Raw genomic sequence first — 21,447 nt, forward strand, 5'->3', positions numbered from 1 at the left:
CTGGGGTTGCACTCAAGGCAGGCAGGGCAGGGTGAGCCCTGTGGTGTGGCTACAGAATTCCCCTGGGCCTATGGTGAATTTTGGGGTAGCCACAGTCCCCCCAAAGTCCTCCCTCGGTGCTGCCACCTCCTGCCACACACAGCTGAGGGTGCCCCAGCCCCACCCACACCAAGCGCAGCCCCAGCCCATCCCCCACAACTAGGAAGGGGCTGGTACAGCCCCTGGCTCGAAGGCCACAATGGACAGCCCATCTCTACCTGCACACAAATCTGGGGGGTGGGCACATACCTCCCCATGCCTCCCTCGGGGGTGTGGGCAGTGGCAGGGAGATGCCCCACTCCCTTCCTCACTGTGGGAGACTTGATCTCCCTTCCCTCCCCCATGCCCCCTTTCTACTGCTTCCCACATACTTATTGGAAGAAGGCTGCTCTCCAAGCTTCCAGGCTGCATTACTATAAATTGGCTATCGGATTGGTATTGGCTGATATGGCTGGTTAATAATTGGCCTTCGTATCGGCCAAGAAAATCTTTATTGGTGAATTGGCTATTCACAATCTTCTGGGAAAACGGAACTCATCAAGAACACTAAATTTTAGGGCCTTGTTACTTGTTCTACTTTGAGCTGCTCAAATGTTGATTGGTGTTAGTGCTAGCTTGAGTTTGGAGCAGTCACACATTCAGGCTAAAAACCTTCTCTGACTGTCCCTTTCCTGTGCAGATGTGACTTGCCACTAGACAGCATGCAAGCAGGGACCTGACAAAGAGGTACAGCTGTGAGTTGCTACTACAGGGCTGGTGAGTCAGGACAGGCTTCTATCCCTGGTCTAGGTAAACGTGTGAGAGAAGTGGGTTGGGGGTGGGGAGGGGGGACACATAAACATAGGTGGCAGAACTCTGGGGCTAATGGGGACCAGCCCCCCAAAAACTTTTTGCAGTGACAGCAGCATCTGTGAATGGCGTGTGCCCTTGGTGGCTAGGAGGGCATGGCTGCACTGGTGGCAGTGGGAGCATGGCGGTAGGTGCCTGGCAGCGGTAAGCATGGAGATCCTGCAGATGCCGCTGGCACTGTTGGTGGCTGGGAGGGGTGCGAGCGCCAATCAAGGGTCAGTGACCATTCATAGGCACTGCTGGCAGTGTCAGCGGTGGCCAGGGCCAATCATGGCTGCCTGGAGACATTGCCTTTTTGCAGGTGGTGCAGGTGCACCTCCTACACATCACCACTGGCAGCAGCACCACCATGGCACCACCATTTCACAGTGCCTGGCATAACTCTGCATGTAGCCGCTCCTCCGCCACTGCATACAGCACTAGCATGTGTTGGCCCCACAGTGGCCCTGCAGGAGGGAAGGGCAGGGGTCAAGCAGGTCAGCGCCCCCGAATAATATTTTCTCCTACCGCTTGTCGACATGAAGCTGGGAGGTGGAAAGTTAATGGGTAGGAGTGAATAATGAAATGGGAAGTGGAAAGGAAATGGGGGTGAGGAAAGGATGGTGAAATGAAGTCGGTCTCTGAAGGATAAAATAAAAAGAAGTTTAAAAAAATTTAAAAAGAAATAAAGAGGAAGTAAATTAAAGAAGGTCTCATATTTTAATAAATTGGGATTAGGGACTGGGGTTTGGAGGGTGCTGGTTATGCTTCTCAGGGTGGCTGGGAGTTGTGAGGGAAGGCTCTTTTGTGGTTGCTACTGCCCCTGCTCCAGGAAAGAAGCTCCAGCTCATGGGAACAGGATCTAGTCCCCTACCTTGTTACCCACCCACCCCATCTTGACCCCACTCCTGGACCTGCTCTTGTCCATGTGACCTGGCTAGCTGGCATGTGCTCTGCAGATTGTTTGCATGGAGTTGCACCCCAGGGAGTGGAAAGGCCACAACCCCAGGGTGGGAGGGGGTATTGGCTTGCAGCCAGATCTTCCCTCCGGGCAGCAGAGTTCAGGGCGTGGAAGGTTTGTCGACACAGAACAAGAGGATGGGGGAGGAGGACACTGAGACACTGAGGGGCTGCAACTTGGGCAGCTCATTTGTTGGGAGTGGCCAGACATTAATGGAACACAAGCTGGGCAACATGGATCAGAGATAAACCTGCCCTGGAGTGGTGTAACTTTAAGCTGCCTAAAGTGTGCTTAAAACTCATTTCAGGTGTTAATGCGTAGACCATCTAGGGGTTAAGAGCTCCAGAAGCTGCCTAAATTAGTATGTTACAAGGCCCTCAGAGAGATCAGTTTTAATCTCTCCAGTGCAAGGGAACAGAGTTCTCTAGGATAGGACTATGAAACTCCTCATCAGAGTTCTCATTTCAACCAGCTCTAACCATCACCACCACTAAGAACTTGCTACACAGGAGTCGTTTCAGGGCTCTGTTAGCTGTCTGCAGGATTTCATGAAAGCTATCTTTTGAATTCAGCACTGCTCAGTACAAACTAAGAGACACTGAGATGTGATAAATCTGTACTTTTTACATTTGGCTTTATGAACCAAAGGTCTTCAGCCTTCGAACGGCTTTGATAGAGATTGTCAACAATATACAAGTCCCAAACTGGTGACTAGTGTTTTTGTGCAGGTCACCCTGCCCCAGTGTAAATCATCTGGACTAACAGTTCTGAATGACACCAATTTCCACACCAATGAACTCTAATTAGTCATCAAGGAAGCTGTATGAACATCTCCCTAGTGATCTATGGTTCAATTCATCTAGCTGGTCTTATCTTTGATCCTGCTATTGTGGCAGGATTGGAGATAACACAGGAATTGTGCCTTTATTATGCACCAACAATTACCTCTTTTGTTTTGAGGCCAGGAGCACACATTTTCTGCTGGGACACTGTATTTATTTAGGTCTACCCTCAGAGGCAAGTGGGATTGCTTAGATTTCAGAGGAATTTCTCGGTAGGAATATTGTGCAGCTATTAGGGTACTCTATTGCTAGTTAGGTAGGACTTAGTAATAGTTCACTATCTTTGGTTACTGAACACTTCAAAGTGCTTTCTTGCCTCCTTCATCTGTCTTATTCATCTGAGAGGTCACTGTGACTTCCAACTATTGAAACAGGAAGGAGATGGCCAAAGCATACATGGATTAAGTCTTGGTTCTGATTAAGAGGAAAAGAACTTTTGAAATCTTCTGCAGTGACTGCAGGAATCAAAGAAAAGAGGTGGTTAACAACCTGGTTAATCCAGGTTCTTTGCTTCAGGTGAAAGAGTTAAGTGTTTCTTACTGCGGGGCATTACTGAGGATCAGTCAGATCCAATCTGAGATCTGTGTCTCAACGGTGGCATATTTGCTTCTAGGGAGTGAACTTGGAGTGACTGGTGACGAAGCTTCACACCCAATTCATAAGAATAATTATGAAAACTTAAGTTGTTGAGAAAAGTGAGTCTTTTCTACTTAAGTTTCAGCCTGTGATGTTTGCTTACTTTCCAATGGCGATATCATCTCAGAGAAAAATCTGAACCTTTCCCAGATGATTGAAGCTAGCAGCAAGATGTTAGGGTCAATTTTATTTTCAGTCAGGGTGTAGTATAGAAGCTGGCCTGGTTCTGTTGAATATTGATCTCTTGTCAGTGACTGAGGATCAGGTGTCCACACTGATGCTTGTAGCTTTGAGAGCTGCCTGTGATACCCTGACCACAGGTGTTGAAGATTCGCTTGCAAATCACTGTAGAGTCAAGCAGATTCTCAATTCTTTCTAAAGCATCTCAAAGGATTGCATAAGATGGTTGCTTATTTCTTCCAAATGATATTGTATATAGCAAAGATCAAATATAGCAGCAACCCATGGACCACTGACCAGACTGAGAAGAGATTGGATCCAGCTCACAAAACTCTCATCTGGTCCACATGTTACTGTGTGCTGATTCTCAGCCATTTGTTCCAGCCTGTCTTCTATGTTCCACATTTTTCTAACAGCTGGTTGATCCCCTGCTCCATCCCTATTTTTTATGGACTGCTCCTCCCTCCTCCCTTCCGAAGTTCTGCTTGCTGTTACTGAGGGATTACTCAAAAAATTACATATTTTTCAGTGGAGGCTGCATTAGCAGAGTGAGAACAGCTCACCACACAGACCAGGGATGGCTGGGGTAGCAGCATGGGAACAGTGGTTCATCATGCTGGCATGTTGCAAGCTATGGCCCGCATTAGTAAAATGTTGCCAATCCTTGTTATACGGAGTTCTGCAGGATTCTGTCTGGTCACCATTATTGTTTCCATGAATATGGAGCCACTAGAAATGAGGAGTTAGACTGATGGCATCTTCATTTATAATGCCTAGTTTGGGACTGGATGGTTTCCCTTTATATCCTGATGGAGTGTTACTCCTTTCCATTCTGGTAGAGCAGATTCTTACCCAAGATCTTATCCAAGTCTCAAATGGACACTGATGCATCAATAAGGAGTATTAGGAACCAGGGTGTGGGTGATTGAGGAAGGTCACCTGATAATTGGAAAGTCCAGCAAGAGGGTTCATGGGGAGCCAGGAGTCAAGGCCAGGGTCACAATAAGCCAAGAGTTGAGACCACAGTTCCAGGTAAGCTGGACATGCAAATTGAAATCAGGGGGAGCCAGAAGTTAAAGCTGAAGTCAGCGTGCATCAGGAGTCAAAGGCAGAGTTTCTAATGAGTGAGTCAAGGAACTACAGAAGGGTCAGAAGCAAGCACCAGTCTTTTACTAGGACAGAGTAAAAGACTGTTGGCTGGGGCCAGCTTTTAAAGGCCGGAGGTGCGGGACCGGGGGCTTGTTGCTTGCAACCTCAGGGGATTGGTTGCCATGATTGCCCAGTCAGGACCAGCTGGACCCAGGCTTGCTATCTTCAGGGGATGAATTGCCCTGATCTTTTCATGGGGACTTTATGGGCCGTGGGACCTGATCTGAGGAGATACCTAGCTAGGATTCAAACCAGGCAAAGCATGATACCAGAGGAAACAGCAGAAGGTATGCTAGCTCAAGAATTGATAGGGCATGTTAGTTATTTCTCCCTAGCCTAAAGGGGAGGTTGTCTGTGTTACTAGTTATTTTTGAGTGTTTAGGTGAAAGTAGCTACTAACAGCCATTCCCATCATATGTACTTAACAAGAAGCTTGTGAGGTGTTCCCTTTAGCATGTAGAAATTGCTGTGATCATTCATGAGACATTAAATTATAGTGTTCTTCAATAGGTTCCACCTGAAAACCCTTAACTGCAGCTAGTGCTATTAAATCCTAACTAGTTTGATCTGAGAATATTTCCTCAAATGGTTCTGTGGCAGCTGTCATCAGAAATGCTTAAACTAGCAATCCCCTTCTAATATAACTGGGAGAATACCATTGACAGAATGGTTTAGGTCAGTGGTATTCAACCTCCAGCCCATGGGCCATATCTGTCTTCCAGTCATGGGTCTAACCACAGGTCCATAAATTTGGCAACAGAGGAATAGTGGATATATTCATTGTCTGGGGGAGCTTGTGGGCTAGATGGGTAGACCCTGCATACTAAACCATGCTGGCATATGGCTGGTGTCAGCACAGAGTCACCTGGTGGCTGATTTGGTGTGCAAGGTTAGACTGTCTCACAGGGCCAAGCTGGCATACGAGTGAGATCCAGCCCACAGACCCAGAAGTGGGACTGAAGCACATTTAGCTGGGGCAGAGCAGCCCCAACTGGCACAGGCCCCAGGAGGTTAGCCTGTCAGCCCGGGACTGCTCCAACCTGATTCAGTGTGCTGTGGAGGGGCTGGCTCAGGCACGAAGATGCTATAGTACATGGCTAGCCAGCAGGCAGCCCCTGCAGTGAAGCACCCTCGTGCCCCAGCCAGCCCTGTCAGTGTCTACACATGCACTGCTGTGGAGTAAAAAACTCCACTGTAGGATGGAGGCTTGCTGGTTGTAGCTGTGTTGGTCTAAGGACATAGGCAGGCAAGGTTCTTTGGGTAGATGTGATATCTTTTATGAGACCAACTAAAATAGCTGGAAAAAAGTTCTTTGCAAGCTTTTGGGCACAAACACCCTTTGTCAGGCATATGGAGACTCTTCTTTTCTACCTTGGAGAACTCATAACAGCTGCAGTCTCCCTATCCATTGTAGGATAGCACTTGTGTTTACAAGCACTAACCTATAGCAGAGTTAATTAGTTTACTCTGTCCTAATAGCCCTGTCTGTGTAGATGCTGAGACACTTACTGTGGAGCTAATAAGGCAACTGCAGTAAAAGACTTGTGTAGATGTGCCCATTGTGTAGTACTTTATGCTGAGTAAATCAACAGGAAGGTCTATTTGTGGAACAGGTCTTACCCAGTATGATTAAGTATGAGTAGGAAAATTACCTGGCTTTGGCTGTTGGTGACCACCACAATGAAATGAGACCACGCACCAGAAGTGACAATCAAATTAAAAATAATTTTCCAATTGTTGCAAATGTTTTCATCTTCATAAAAAATCTGAAAGATAACTACTTTCATTCTTAACATTTCTGGTTTTCAGCTGAATATTAAACAATCCTAAAAATCTTAAATTCTTACACTGTGCCTCAGAGTACTTTCCAGGTCTATGCTGGGACAGATTTTTTGCATTTTTTTATTTAAAAACTCAGTCAAAAACAAGATTTAAAAAAGATGGCTAATATTGGGTCAAGGGCCAAACAATATAATGATGCAGTACTACTTACATTATTCCTGAAGCTATTTGATTTTGACAAGCCCACATTTGGTAATTAACATGAGAATGCCCCCTTGGGCTGTTCTCCTGTTAGCTAAAATATCTTATAAATTACTGTAATAAAAGAAAAAAGTGAACACACTGCCTGTCAATGTTTCAACTTATCTAGCAAGAAGAGGAGACAATGCCATGATCTGGAAACATGCTCGTGGCAAATGGATGCATAAATTACACTGTCTGTGCCCATCTGAACCAGTCACCTGTCTGTCAATGGATAATATACACATAGTGCTTTGTATTAAAAAATATACTAATGTATTGGACAGGATGGCTGTGGATTAGAAACTTATGTAAGACTTTGTTCTCCATTTAAATATTTTGGTAAACTCCATCACTACAATATTGGACAGTATGAACTTAGCAAAATATTCAGAAGTTATTACTAATTTGCAGCATGCAATTTTGGGTATTCAACCTGAGAGAGTTTGAACTTCAAGGTGCTGTTACTGTGGGCTGTAAGTGCACAGAACTACCAAAAGTCAGGCCTATGGTTTCTATAGTTGAGGACCAAACATTACATGCCATTTTTTAAAATACAGGCTTCTCACATGCTGAACTCAGGACCAGGCAGACATAACATCTGTACAGATGCAGCAATCCTGCTGTCGTCATGTGTAGTATGATACCAGACTCCAAGGAAAATAAAAGTCCTTTGCTAATATCAGCACTCTTATAATTTGGGTACAAATATAAACCATATGCACATACCATGCACATTCCTATTCACCAAGCTGAATGTCCTCACACAACCTGCTAAAAGTAATGAAAACTGACAAGAATGAAAGTGCTTTTCGTAATACTTCCTGGCAGCTACAATATTTTCCTTTATTTATGACATAACAAAGAATACAAGTGCTGGCAAACAAAAGGAGAAAGGAATGAAAGATTTTTCTTAGAAACAAATATCCAAAAAAATGTTTTTGATTTCTGAATCCAGCTTTTGTGGAACAGAAGGGTATCTTAAAGGAGAAAAATTATTATTTATATAAACAATTTTTTTTGTGCATGGGTCTATTTAGATGTACAGAGATAGGAGCTGTGGATGGGCTGACATGTAACTTACATGCCAAATTAGAGGGATTTTCAGGAGAAAATGATCATTAAAAACAACAAATACTCCAAAAATAAACTCTGAGAATTTACTGTCCAAGCCACTTGGATAAAAAATTTGCCACCTTCACTAACATGAAGCTCTGGAAGTCTGTAGAACAATAGTTCTTGAAGTTCGATCACTGAGGGCCTTTTTTTTTTTTTACTCTCCTGTTGAAGGCCTGGGGGAATCAATGCCTATAAAGCGTAAACTTATTGATAGAAATTCTGGGGCATGCAACAGAATGTAGATCAAAAAATGGCTGTATTTAATCCATAGCAGACATAATTTGCTACTATTGCTGAATTTTAAGAGGAACTGATCCAAAACAATGTCGCGTTCTCACTTCTGTGCCACAGAGTAATGACATTTAATCATGAATTTTACTACATTCTCTTTGTGACAGCTGAGACACAGAGCAAGCCAGCTGATGCGATTCCTGTTCTAAAGCTGTAAGCCTATAAACAGTAGCAGCAAACAGGAAGCCGACTTATCCCATATTGGAATACACTACAAAATGTAACTCTCATACAGTTTATAAATTGCCCTTTTACCTCTTCTTTTTTTAGAGCAGACAAAAACTTAAGGTAGGAATCTATTCTGGATGAACTCGCCAATGACTCAATGCTGCAGTCACCAGGTCAGAGGTAACACAGTGAAACTTTCCTTAAGCTGGGAAAGTCATGGTGAAGACAATGGCCATAGTTGCCTGCATTACCTGTCACATTAAACCACACTACTAACAACCTTCAAAATCCTGTATTATGATTGGAGATCATAGGAGCAATTTGGGCTCCTAGATGTAACTGGTTTCCCTGGCCCTACACAAAGTCTGATTTGGAAGCTAGAAAGAGGGTCTGTTTTATTTCACCTATTTTTATTCTTTTGATTTTTGTGTAAATTTTCTGGCGATTGCCCCATGTACCAGATTGATAGCCGCAGAGACTGAAATTTCCAATTTATCTGCACGACAGGGACAGAAACAGGGAGCAAGTATGCAAGCCTCCTGCCCACCTTGCTCATTCAAGAAGTCTCAATCAAGACCTAGAGGGACCACCTGTAGTGGTCAGAAGGTACTGTTGTCTCTATGCCCATTTAAGTCTTTGGCTACTCTGCTGAGACAGTCAACAAGGGTGCCAACAAGTATGGTTGTGCTTTTGTGGTGGACACCTGTCCACTAAAAATTGGGCTGAGTAAACCAGCTCATTTTATCTGGGTCAGTGAATAACTATTGCAGATTAACAACTTCTGGCTCTTACCCACATGGCATGGGTCTAAAATGATGACCTAACATGCGCCCGTATCTCATGATTATTATTGGTGTGAGTAATGTATGTCCTTTGTATGAGATACAAGGATAAAGGTAGTCTCTATCTCAAACAGCTTCCTACCATTTTCCTCAGTCACCCCAGTTCCATCATAGTTTCCTCTTTTCTTCCCCTGCATCAATCCCTACTTTTTTGGCAAAGGCTACCAAAGACAAGATTCCAACTGCTTGGCTCAGAGCAGTTTTTCATCACACATCTATCATCTGCATTTAAAAACAAGGGAAAAGAAAGCTGGTTTCAGAATGCCATTTGATCAAATACGGACATAACTAAGCTGACATAAACATGCCTCCATTTCCTGTAATACTTTCTTAAAAGTAGAGAAGCAGAGCGGGAGTCCTGCTGGATTTCCCTTAGCAACCTGACAGGAGCCCACAAGGTCAGCTAGCAGGAAGCGTAGAAAATTATGCAGTGGGGAATTATCAGCTAAATTATTTCACTATACTCAGGATTTTTACTGTTCCTCCCAAGACAGTGGCCTCTTGCTACTTGTAGTAGAAACAGGAATAAAAGGACAGACATGACAAAAAGATTTTTTAAAAATATATACGTGCATGTTTTATGTGCCTCCAGAAGGCTGTGACTCTAATGCTCAGCTATTTTTGTTGTTGATTTTAGATCAAAAACCAGATCCGTAGCTGTGGCTGCAGTATGCACAATACAAGTCGTGTGTGTGTGTGTGTGTGTGTGTGTGCGCGTGCGTGTGTGTGTCTGCAGGTCCATGAAGGTGGCTTAAAGCTCACCTTTGCTTTCCTTCAACCCTGCTGCAGCCCCTAGTTACCCTGCACCAATTTACAGTAGCCTGAGGTCTGCTCTAACTTATATGTGGGCTGCAAATGATCTCAAGGGAATGAAAATACAGTTCAGAATCAGCCTGATGTAGGGGAGTTCCAAAAAACTCCTTTTCTTTGTTATGTTAGCAGCATGGAGAAGGAATGGTGTTAAGAACCCTACACTGGATCTACAACAGTAGAGGATCAACCTAGACTTCCCCCTGGGACAGTGTTTACCAGTATTAAACCCTGCTCACAATGGTAGTATGGTGCAAAGATGCCCTGCTAGATTGAAGACTCTAGCCCTGGCATTTTATTTAATTATTTGGGATCTGTGAAAGGAGGAGCACGGGTCTGGGAGACTGCACACAATGAAGTTTGTTTCACAGCACTGCAAGCATGATTTATCAATTAGCAGGTAATGAAAAAAATTCTCTGCAATTAAAGACTTGATTTTGTTCAAACAGGAAGCAGCACCATACCATGGTGTACTCCTCAGAGAGAAAGGCAGCTCCTGTCACTAATGTGGAACACAGCTAATTTTAACAGATTCTGTGTGAGCCTCTTGAGAAATGCCATGTTGATGAAGGAATATACAGTAGGGAACCCCCCCAAAGGACTTGGCTGATTGGAGAGCCTCAGGAAAGGTGTAGGGAAATTGCATTTCCTGTTTCTTAGCAGAGCAGCTGAGTTACTAAAGCAAAAGATAACTTAGTCATTGAAAGACCACTCACAAGGTTATTTTTTATTTATGTCACAAAGATATCCTTTATTCTTTGGATGCTTTTTAATATATATGTCAGCTTTGTTAATATCATATTTCTATATAGTGAATAAACAGCTGTAAATTCTTGTTAAAAATGTGAAAGGTTTTAAAAGATTACATAGGATACAATGCATTTGAGTTGTCAGCGCAAATTACAGAAGATTTTTTTTCTTTCCTGCTGCTTGAAAAACAAGAAGACAGGGTATTCACCGAAAACAGGAACAGCACTTAGGTATTTGAAAAAAAAATCTGCTGTGGGGATTAAGATACTTTTCCCTTGCAGATAGCATAATGATAATCTCAGCCTGAACGCAAATTTTAATGCAGCGATCAGGACCACACCTAGATATCTGTGTTAATTTGCTTGCATCACATTCAAGTCAATATGTAGAAAATTACCTTATCTTAAAAGATTGTAAAATGTGACCTGCAATGTACTGTTCATAAACAATCTGTACAACCATTCCTTCTCATAGGTGTTCATTTCTAACATTCAATCTTTGCACATATTATCCAATCCATCATGTATATATCCAATGATGATACTGTTCCAATGAGAAAGGACAAATTGATACAGCAGAGGCGTCACTCAGAGCCATAAGTGAGCAGAGCCCTAGGCAGCAGTGGTGAATGGAGCAGCAGCTGCAGCTGGCAGTGGTGGGATGGCCAGAGTAGAAGCACAGCGGCTGCTTTTTATTGCCCTCTCTCCTGCCACTGGCAACCAAGGCTAGCGTCCCTGTCTCTTTTATGCTCCTGGTGTCACTAATGAAACAACAGAACACCAAAAGGAGTTGAAGGGGGAAGAAAAGGTGTGTATGTTATTTAACGTTAAAACTCATGCCACTCACTAGCGAATCCTGAAGATCCCTAGCTGTTCCTGCATGGTGTTAATTACTCATAATTTCAACTGGCTAATGAGAAGGAAGATGGTCAGCTTTCTGAGGCTGTATTTCCTATGAATGTGCCACTGAAATATGGAAGTGAGTATTAATGGAAATCTGACCTTATGATAAGCTTCATCTGCTAAACATTCTTTAAAGCCATTCCCAAAATGACCACTGGGTAGGTACAACTTCAGTTTCAAGTAGAGCCTATCAAACCATTCATAACAAGCAGTTTATTCAATGAATGTCTCTGGCTTTTTTCTGCAAACTAATTTTTCATGACTTGACTTTGAATTTGTTCAATATTTGTAATTGTTAAACAAATGTTCCATGCAAAAAACATTGCCAATGAACTATTTACACAAGGGGTTTCATTATTACTACCGCCTCTCTAGTGTGTTAATTAAGCATTGTTCAATGTTACTGACTTTACTGGTCAAAAGTACATGTGCGCACACAGTGCAGCATTGAGGGAGGCATTTTTAGGGCCTGTGTTGATGCTAGAGCACAGTTCTAACTTTGGCACTGCCTGAAAGCACATCTTTCATGTTTCAGTTGGTGGTACCTTCTTTCTGTAGGGATGGGCCACAGTGCAGAAGTGGAAGGAACCACTTTTCTTCATTGCAAAATAGAAGTAAAGCAAGACAAAGCCAGGAACTGCAAGGGGTGGGGAGGAAGGGCTTACTAAATGTTCCTGGCTCAATACAGGAGGATGCAGAGCAGGGCATCTTCCTGAGAAGATGGGATGAGTCACGGCTGCTATTATATTATTGTATTTACCTGAATCCTAGATAACTTTGAATTTAAGGCGACTTCCCAATAATCAGATTCCATACATGGGATATTTATAAATTTGTCATAATTTTTCATGTAAAGGATCTAATTATTGGAGGGTCATCTTAAATTGGTTCCCACTCCATCATTTCATTGGGGAACACAGCAGCAGGGGGGCAAGCAGCGGAAGCGGGCACGTGGTGGCGGAGTCAAGCAGCCTGCCCCTTGACCTATGCCTTTGCTCCCTCCGACCACCACCTGACCCCTCTGGCACCACTTACCCTCAATCATAGCCCCAGTTCCAGCCTTGCTCCTAACCAAGCAGCAGTAGTTGCAACAGCAGCAGCTCTGGCCCCAGTGATGGATCCAGAGCTGGGGTGGGGAGCTGCTGTTGCTGCAGCCACTGATGTCTGGCTGAGCAGGTGCCAGGCAGGGGCCAGTGCCAGAGCGGCAACTGAGTGTAAGTGATGGTTGGGAGTTAGGGTGGACAGAGGCAAAGGCAGGAGACAGGAGTAGGGGCAGCGCAGGGGGCAAAGGCAGGAGGGGCAGAGCATGGAGTGGGAGTGGAAGCTAAAAATCTCATCTCAGATCTGAATAATATGCTACCTTTACAACACAACAACTGCAAGATTTTCTCTAGGAACTGAAGAAACAGTAGCATGAGACTTCTATGAAGTTGGCTCCTGTGGCTGAATGTCATATTGTTGAAAGATCCTGTTTCTGACCCTGTCTCCCCCTTCATCTCCTCTTCCAGTCCTCCCTCTTTTTCACCTTCATTCTCATCTTTTCTCCTTAATATCAACAGAAATTCTAAGATGGTCACCACACTACTAAAACAAGTTTAATTTCTTCATTAAAACCTTCTAATCAACGGCCTGAAACTTTCTTTCCATTTGCTTGTCTATTAGCAAAACTCTGTTTGCAAAAATAGTAGGGAGGTGTGAATGAGAACACGATATCAAAATTTAATTTGTAATTCACCGAAGTGTTCTTGAGTGAATTTTCCTACTATTCATTTAAGTATTTTTATAGAGTATTTTGTTTCTATTATTCAGTATAAAGATTTTCTGGTAAATTTCTAATGGGAAGACAATGTACCTTCACTTCTAAACCCCCTGTATCCAACACATTTCTCTAAATTACGCAAATTCCCTAGCTCCCCAGCACAGCTTTAAAGTAAGGTTGCTCCATGCTTACTAATCAGGAGCGTGAATGGCTTTCATTTTTTAAAAAAAAAGAAATGTTGAAAACACAGGAAAACCTACTGAATATCAATCATTGGGGAGGTCCCTTTAAACTCTGTCATAATACTCAAGAGAAAGTTTCCCATTGTATTAAAAATCTGTGGTTTCAAATATGCAACCTTCCTTCAACTGCATTAATACTGTTCTGTTTTCTTCCTTTGTTTTTCCTTTTTTTTTTTGTTTCTGGATAGTCTGTTAGCATGATCTCAACATTTACCTTGCTTTGTGCAACAACAAATTAACTCAGTCACACTATTGAACCTGGATTTGACATCATCTCGTAGGTGACTGGAGGAAAAAACTGAAACCAGATATTCTGTATGGATGGTTTAACAGGTTCATACTTCTAGATATTTTAGATACTTTTTATAGCCCTCTTGAAAGACAATGGGCTGACATCCCCAGGACTGAAGTTTATCTACACAATGGATATAACAACGAGTTCCAGTAGTGGAGATCTCTTTCCGTGTTGTATCAATCTACATCAACTCTGATCTGAAGGTATCACTCCCAGAAACGAGATAGTTCACTTGGTGTGGGTGACAATTTTCCCTTGCTTTTATTCCTTCAGTTTCCTTTTATCTATCATTTTTATATGCCACCCTCTGTCCCTCAAAGCCTACTGCTACAAGGTCTTTGATGATGCCTAGAGACAGATGCATTCTGATACCCAAGCCTGCCAGCATATCCAACCATTATGCTGTGGCTTGCAGGCTGGTTCACTGGCCATACGGTTGTTTGGATGATATCTCTATGGACTTTTTCTTCCACCTTCAAAAACAATCAAGCATATTAAAGACAGCCAAATGTCCAAAAAGTAAAATTTCTATACCAAAATGTGCTGTGTAGGAGGCAGTGACTTATCCCTGGGTATTTCTAAAGAACTGTGAAAGAAAATAATATTAAGCCTCCATTCAGATTATCACAATTTGAAAAACAAAGATAACCCAGAGTTGTATTATAATTTTTATAGGTACAATTTGTACCTATCTTTCAGTAGATGAGAGAGGTGGCACAGGAGAAACGGATCATTAAACAGTAGTGTGAAGCCATGGAAATTAACCAGCTGCTGTGAAAGCCACCTCTCTTATTCTCTGTGCGAGACAGAGAGAGAGAGAGAGAAACACGGAGAGGGAGGGAGAGAGATAAAGAGAGAGAGGTGCCAATTGTACCTATAATACAGTAATTAAAAAAAAAGTCTGTCTGCTATCTCTACATAATGGCTCAAATAGGTTAGATCAAAGAGATGCAGCTGCTCACAAAAGGCTTCTCCCAGTTTAAAAGTGAGATCTCACAGGTAGAACGTTCCAACCAATCAAAAGCCATGAACTATAGTAAAATAGTACCCCATCTACACTGCTATTTTAGGGAATTCCTCTACTTCTACATATTGACATATTTTAATAAGAGAAATGTGGTGAAACCTACATGAAATCAAGCCCCCTACATAAGATAAAGTGTATGCTACACATGGGGACAGCATTTGCTGTAAGAGAACCATTCAATGGTGATTCAACTCATTATTAATATATGAAAGCATTCCCCATATTTTACACACATGTTTTCAGAAGTGTATGGTTACTGTCAGTTAAGAACATGAAGTAGAACTCATATTCAAAAGGTGGCCATTAGGAAGACTATTTTGTGCACAATCAAAATATATGACTATTTCCTAGTATTACTTTTGGGCCTCCTCTTCTAACTATGTAAGATAGCACAAAACACTTTAAGAAAAGTAACATATCCATCTCAGATTATTGTGCCAAAGAAAGAGATAACACAGGAACAAAGTAACAAATTATATTGTCAAAAAATGTGAACTTTTTGATTGGGGATGACATTTATTTTAAGTGTGCAATGACGGCAGGGAATCTGTCAGGGTTAGACATGGCAGAGGTTTCAACGTTTGTTAAGAGTATCATGGGAATTTAACTAAAACTGTTAAAACTGACACTATTGGCTTTTGTTAACACATTAAGCATGGGAAAAGTGCCAGTCAGCATATCCTCTATAGCATCAGTTCAGTTAAATCATCTGGAAGATGCATAAAACTGGGTGGCATAATAAATGCTATGTTTTCTACGCATGGATAGAGGGACAAGAAAGGGACAGGGCCATCTTAACAAGAACAATGGCAAAAGCATCTGTAAAATACAGAGCTTCTTCAAAATTTTTTTTAAAAAAGAGAGAGCAGGGGAAAGTCTTCAAATGCTTCTTTTAGTAAGACAACTGAAGCAAACTTATTAACTACAATACAAATGGATTCAGCACAAAGTGCTTATAGTACAAAATAACTTAATACTGGAGTATGGAATTGGCTTGAGTACAATTAAAGCACTGTCTAAAACATTCCACTTTAAAACAGACTCAATTACCATTTCATCGTTTGGCTGGCAGACCAACAAAAACAGTGCCAGGCATTTACTCACAAGAACAGGAGATACATTAATACAAATACAGTGGCACTCCTGCCATGGAATCTGTAAAGAACGCTGCAGATTCAACTCTTCTACCAAACCAACTACATGTGTACAGAAAACTAGAAACCTGTTTAGGGAGCACATGTATTGTGCATTACCATACCCAAGCCCCACAATGTAAACTGAAATCCCCTCACATAAATAGCCCCTAAAATGCTTGTAAGCTCTGTTTTTCAAAGTGGTAGTGTATTATATATATCTAGTCAGCTAAATATGAATAAGTATGTGAGAAGGACACATTTGCTGTGCAACCACCTGTGACCAAGCAACAAGCAAGATCTAGATTTACCGTATGAATTTCATCATTAAACTGATCAAAGAAAGAAGTAGATTTCCTCCATGAAATGGTGTCCATTTTATTAAAAAATGTTCAGTTTAAAAACAATTTTTATGTCACGTTGCACCAGGAAATAAACCTCTTCTAAAACAGGAGTGTCCAACTCAACTGGTCCCATGGGCCAGAAGAGTCATGTGGGCTACACTGCATGTGGTGGCTGGTCCACTTCTCCACAGGCATTGTGGGAGGCCATCCACAGTACAGCATGCTGCCTGATGGGACTCATGGGCAGCACTGAGGGCTGGATGATATTGCAGGCCCAGACTGGCCAGCAGGCAGTATCTTTGATACCCCTGTTCTGAAAGACCAGTTAGCCATTTTCAAGGTCCACCTATAATAGCAGCACAGCTATTTGCTTAAAAAATGACCGGTCTTACTCTCCTAAGTCCGCACGCAGAGAACTTTCTCCCCATCTGCAGCTGTTTGGTTCAGGTAATAAAACACAGATGGAGAATGAACGATCAAAATACAGCAAGTTGTTGCCAACTGTTGTTTTTCTACCATCCAAATATAGTCTTGTGTAGCTTGACATATCCGGCATTTATCAAAGTGAGGTATTTGGGAAAAAAAAGCATATGAAACGCTCAGAATTGACCAGAAAGAACAATATTTTTGGCCACATAAACAGAGAGCAGTATTTAGTCTCACGACCATGAGAAGGAAAGCACAGTACAGACATAACCTCATTACACACCCTAGACTTGTACCCATCAAACCTTCAGCAGACTAATTTCTTAGAACCTCCAAGCACTGTAATCGATCTTTAGCCATTGCTATGCACAGGCAGCTTAGGAGGGCATGACATCTTAAGTATAAAGCCATATGTCTCAGAATATTTTATTATTTATTTGTAAATGAAATCTAAATAGCCATATATGGTAAGGAAATGCTTCTATGAAAAGGACTGTAGATCACTATAGTAAAGGACAACTGGCATTTATACCAAAAGACCAAACACTTGGACAATGGTTTTCAACCTGTGGTCTGCAGATTATGTCTAAGGGGTCCACGGAAGCTGACTATGATCAAAGGTATGTGAATACCCACACTTACAATTCAACACCTGCGTTCGAAATTTCCAAAGGAGTCCACACCTCCACTTGAAATTTTTTAGGGGGCCACAAATGAAAATAATTGGAAACCACTGCATTAGGAGGTTCTATATGAGATAAAAAGGTAAAACAATACTGGATGGAGGACAAGACCATGATATTTTCATCTCACATGGCAATCTGAAAAAGCAGCCACAAGAGTCAAACATTTCTACAAGCCTTACGGTTATACTGATAAGTGGTGAGGACAGAAAAAGGTCAAAGAACTACAGGCTTATATTGCTACTAGCTATACTGTACAGTAATTTAATTAATTGATGTGCACACTTTTAACCTTTTGTGCTGCTAATGTGTTCTCAGACAGTCACAGAGCTTTTTTTTAATATGCAAAAACTAAAGTATTCAGAAGAAGAGTTGAAGGTTTGATTCTGTTCTAGAGAGATTTTCTCCTAATCCACTAAAGGTTATGTTGGCTCTGCCTAGTAGCAAAACATTCTAAAAACTAGGCTTTCAGGTTTTTTATTCTACTGCTATTTTTTTGCCTCCCATTTCACAGTCAATGATTCTAAATCACCCATGCCTAGGTAGATGGTAACTAATTCTGTTTCACTGATATTAAAATAAACTATAAAAACATTCACACTTGTTAAAAATATTCACATTGTTATCGAAGGTATGCAAATATATGTAGTGCTGCCCTTCCCCCGACACATGCTATAGGTAGCTATGTAACCTAATGAGCAGCTGATGCCTCACGTAAAAGTTTGAAAAAAAATATCTGCAGCAACACTTGATGCCTAAAGGATATGGACAATTCTTACTCAGGCAAGTAGTCCTACTGGAATCCACTACATTATTTATAGAAATATTGGGACACTAATTAGGCCCAAATTTTCCATTTCATTTAATGATTTTTACTGAAAGGATAAAGGTCCTGAAAATAACACATTTAATTAACATTCCCTTTTCTGCTGCATCTGACTCGTCAATTGAAATATCAGTCCTCTGATCATGACATCACATAATTTCCATAACAACAGGTAGTGACATCACAAAGAGGGGATAATAATTTTAAATAGGAAATAAACAGTGGGAGTGATCAATCTTGTAATCAACAAAGATTTGGGGGTTTGCAGAAATTTCTTGAATGATGGGGACAGAGAAATGTATAAAACATATAAAATATAGCGCATCATAAATGGCTTTATAAAATTAAGCTTTTTTCTATTAGAAATAAATTCAGGTTTGAGTTTACTCCTTGTTAAAACAACCTTCTACACTGTCTATCCTGTTTTGGGTGAAGAATCACAAAACAAAACGGTTAGGGGAGAAAAAGATTTCACAGTAGGCAAAGAAACTAGGGGTAGTGAAAGTTCCTACGATTACCTGCAATAAATCCAACTGTCAAGTTTCATGCCACTGAACTTACATTGACATTTTATGAGCAAATTGTTCAATTTGTTCTTTCACTAATGTAATGCCATCATTTATATCAATAAAGTAGTAAATATTTTCACTATTACATGAAACAACCTTTTGGTTGGCTTATAATTACAAGAATGATGCTAACTGAATTCCTTGCTTTGTTTCAATATCCCTTGTCAGTGCCATAGACCTCTCTGCCTCTCTTGTTTTTCTCAAAAGCAATTTAGAAAATGCTTGTATTTTAGACAAAAGGAGAACATTTGGTGAAAGAAAATTCATCATTAGGTATCTAGAGGTTTGTTAATAGAAAAGGCAACTCCCACAGTGTATCCTAGTGCTCAAGCCAGACACACATGCTCAGGACCAGCAAGCTGCCTTCACAGTGGGCCAAAAGTCATTATCATAATTTTATATTACATAGACTACATTGAAAATTTAATATATCCCAGCAAAAAGAGACAAAAGACATTTTGCATAATGCTTCTGTGAGCGCACTCTCTCTTGCTACTCTTTTAGCCACCCCATGCAGATAATCACACCAGGAAAAAGAAGTTCATTACCTAAGCCAAATCAAAATTAGGCTTTTCTTTTTGATAGGGAACTTCATTAGTAAGCCCTGTCTTATACAGCTGGGAGATTTGATGAATCTATCTTGGAGTAATAATTCAGCACAATCAGCCACATTTCTGCTTTAAGTTTTATGTCTTTGTTAAGAAAATTGAAAATATACATACAGTATGCATTCATACATCTACAAATGCAGAGGCTATCTATATTCATTTTAAGGCATTTAAAACATGCTAAAGTGGCAGCATCGAACTAGATGGGTAAACAAGTGCCTTCGTTTTCATGTTTGTGGCTCCAGGAAACTAAAGGTCCAAAACATTAATCTGTATTCAAAGCACAACATTTTAGAATGTAAAAGTTAAGGTTTCATGAAAAGGGCAAAACATTATTTTAAAGCCCTTAATGATTAAGTTGTGGATTAGAGATCTAGAATCCCTATTGAAAAAAAAACCAAACAGGTACCAAAGCACCAGGTCTCACTCACACACTGAGCCCTATCCCAAACATGAAATAGAAAGCTTCAGTTCATTCCTATTTTTGACCCCACGTGTGCCTGTAGGTACAAAATAAGTGTGGTCACCCACAAATCACACAGTAAACACAACTCCTCCAGGATTCTATCCTAATAGAGCCAAAGATCTGCGTATGTGGATAAGGCTGTAGATTTATTTATCTGTATTTGGGGCTGTTTTTGACAAGCTTATTTTCAGCTATCAACATGCTCTGATGCAATGACGTGGCTATGCTTATGCAATTCTATACTGTTTTTCCTTGGAACCTTACAAAATTGACCAGGTGCCTCGGTTAAGACTTGTGTTTATATTAATAAGTTCTTGGGCTATCTATGGCAGTAGCATAACAATTCATGGGCTACAAGGGTACCAGCCCCAGGCACCCACTGAATAGGGGCCTCAAGAGTGGCAGCTGCTGCTGGCCCAGATACAACAGCCAACCCAAACCTTACTGCTGCTGCCCAGGGCACAAGCTCTGACTGTTACACCACTGATCTACAGTGTTATTCCTACACAGATTTCAAAGTGCTTTGCAGACACGCATCAGTAATACTGTCCCATTTTAATGTGGTTTTGCCCAACAGAGAGGTTCACTGGGGTGACATGATTCACCCAAGATCACAGAGGAAAGCTGCACTGGGGAAGTGGGAAATAGAAAACAGTTCTCCCGACCAGCAGTTCAACTACCTATCCCTTGAGCTATCCCGGCATTCATATAGCTGCTCAGACTCTGAACTTTCCTCTGAATTTGGATATATCTTTAGGCAATGTGCAGGTGGGCAAGAGTTTCACCTACAGACATTCACTCCACCTAGCCACAACAGACAGCACCACTATCTATATGTTTAACGTGCAAATGTAATCCAAGTATATAATGGGGGAGGGTGATCATCATGATCATGACACACAGAGTCATCTGCTCCTTAACACTGAAACAGTGAGATGACACATCCATACAGTCACTACATGGTTGAGATAACAGTGTTGAAACTTCAGGACACAGGCAGTTCCCTATTGAATATATGTCAGAGAACATTCAGGAGTCACTATTATTACTTACACTGTCAGCCAAAGATACACTCATGAAAATGTCGCTAAATTTACAGTGGAAGGATTTAAAGTGGAAGGATTAAAAAAAAAGTCTACACTGGAATTGAAATAAGGAACCCTCTCCCCTATGTTCATATGAATTGTGTCCAGATTTGGGCCCCACACCTTCCCACACTATAGAAAGCATGTGGACAAGCTGGAGAGAGTCCAGCGGAGAGCAAGGGAAATGGTTCAGGGGCTAGGGCACATGACTTATGAGGAGAGACTGAAGGAATTGGGTTTATTTAGTCTGCAGAAAACAAGACCGAGAGGGGATTTGATGGCAGCCTTTAACTACCTGAAGGGTGGTTCCAAAGAGGATGGAGCTGGGCTGTTTTCAGTGGTGGCAGATGACAGAACAAGGAGCAACGGTCTCAAGCTGCATCAAAGGAGGTTCAGTTTCATAGTTTCTAGGGTCGGAAGGGACCTGAGCAGATCATCTAGTCCG

At 41.6% G+C, this 21,447-nt stretch overlaps 1 protein-coding gene and 1 long non-coding RNA gene across 2 annotated transcripts in view; one reads left to right on the forward strand and one right to left on the reverse strand.

The window, feature by feature from the left end:
- Positions 1-8,563, forward strand: part of LOC109318126 — a 19,981-nt gene extending 11,418 nt beyond the window's left edge. Inside the window, exons 2-3 of the long non-coding RNA XR_002103191.1 lie at positions 4,401-4,407; positions 8,553-8,563. This is a non-coding gene — a long non-coding RNA (uncharacterized LOC109318126). The remainder of the gene's footprint in view (positions 1-4,400; positions 4,408-8,552) is intronic.
- The window catches only part of ZNF521 (zinc finger protein 521), a 282,621-nt gene that overhangs the window by 69,549 nt on the left and 191,625 nt on the right, over positions 1-21,447 (reverse strand). The window contains 2 exon segments of the mRNA XM_019547159.1: positions 12,900-13,046; positions 13,049-13,084. Of these exon segments, the coding sequence (XP_019402704.1) occupies positions 12,900-13,046; positions 13,049-13,084 (183 nt within the window).

Source organism: Crocodylus porosus, unplaced genomic scaffold (assembly GCF_001723895.1).
Source record: "Crocodylus porosus isolate Cpor-Errol unplaced genomic scaffold, CroPor_comp1, whole genome shotgun sequence".
Classification (NCBI taxonomy): domain Eukaryota; kingdom Metazoa; phylum Chordata; order Crocodylia; family Crocodylidae; genus Crocodylus; species Crocodylus porosus.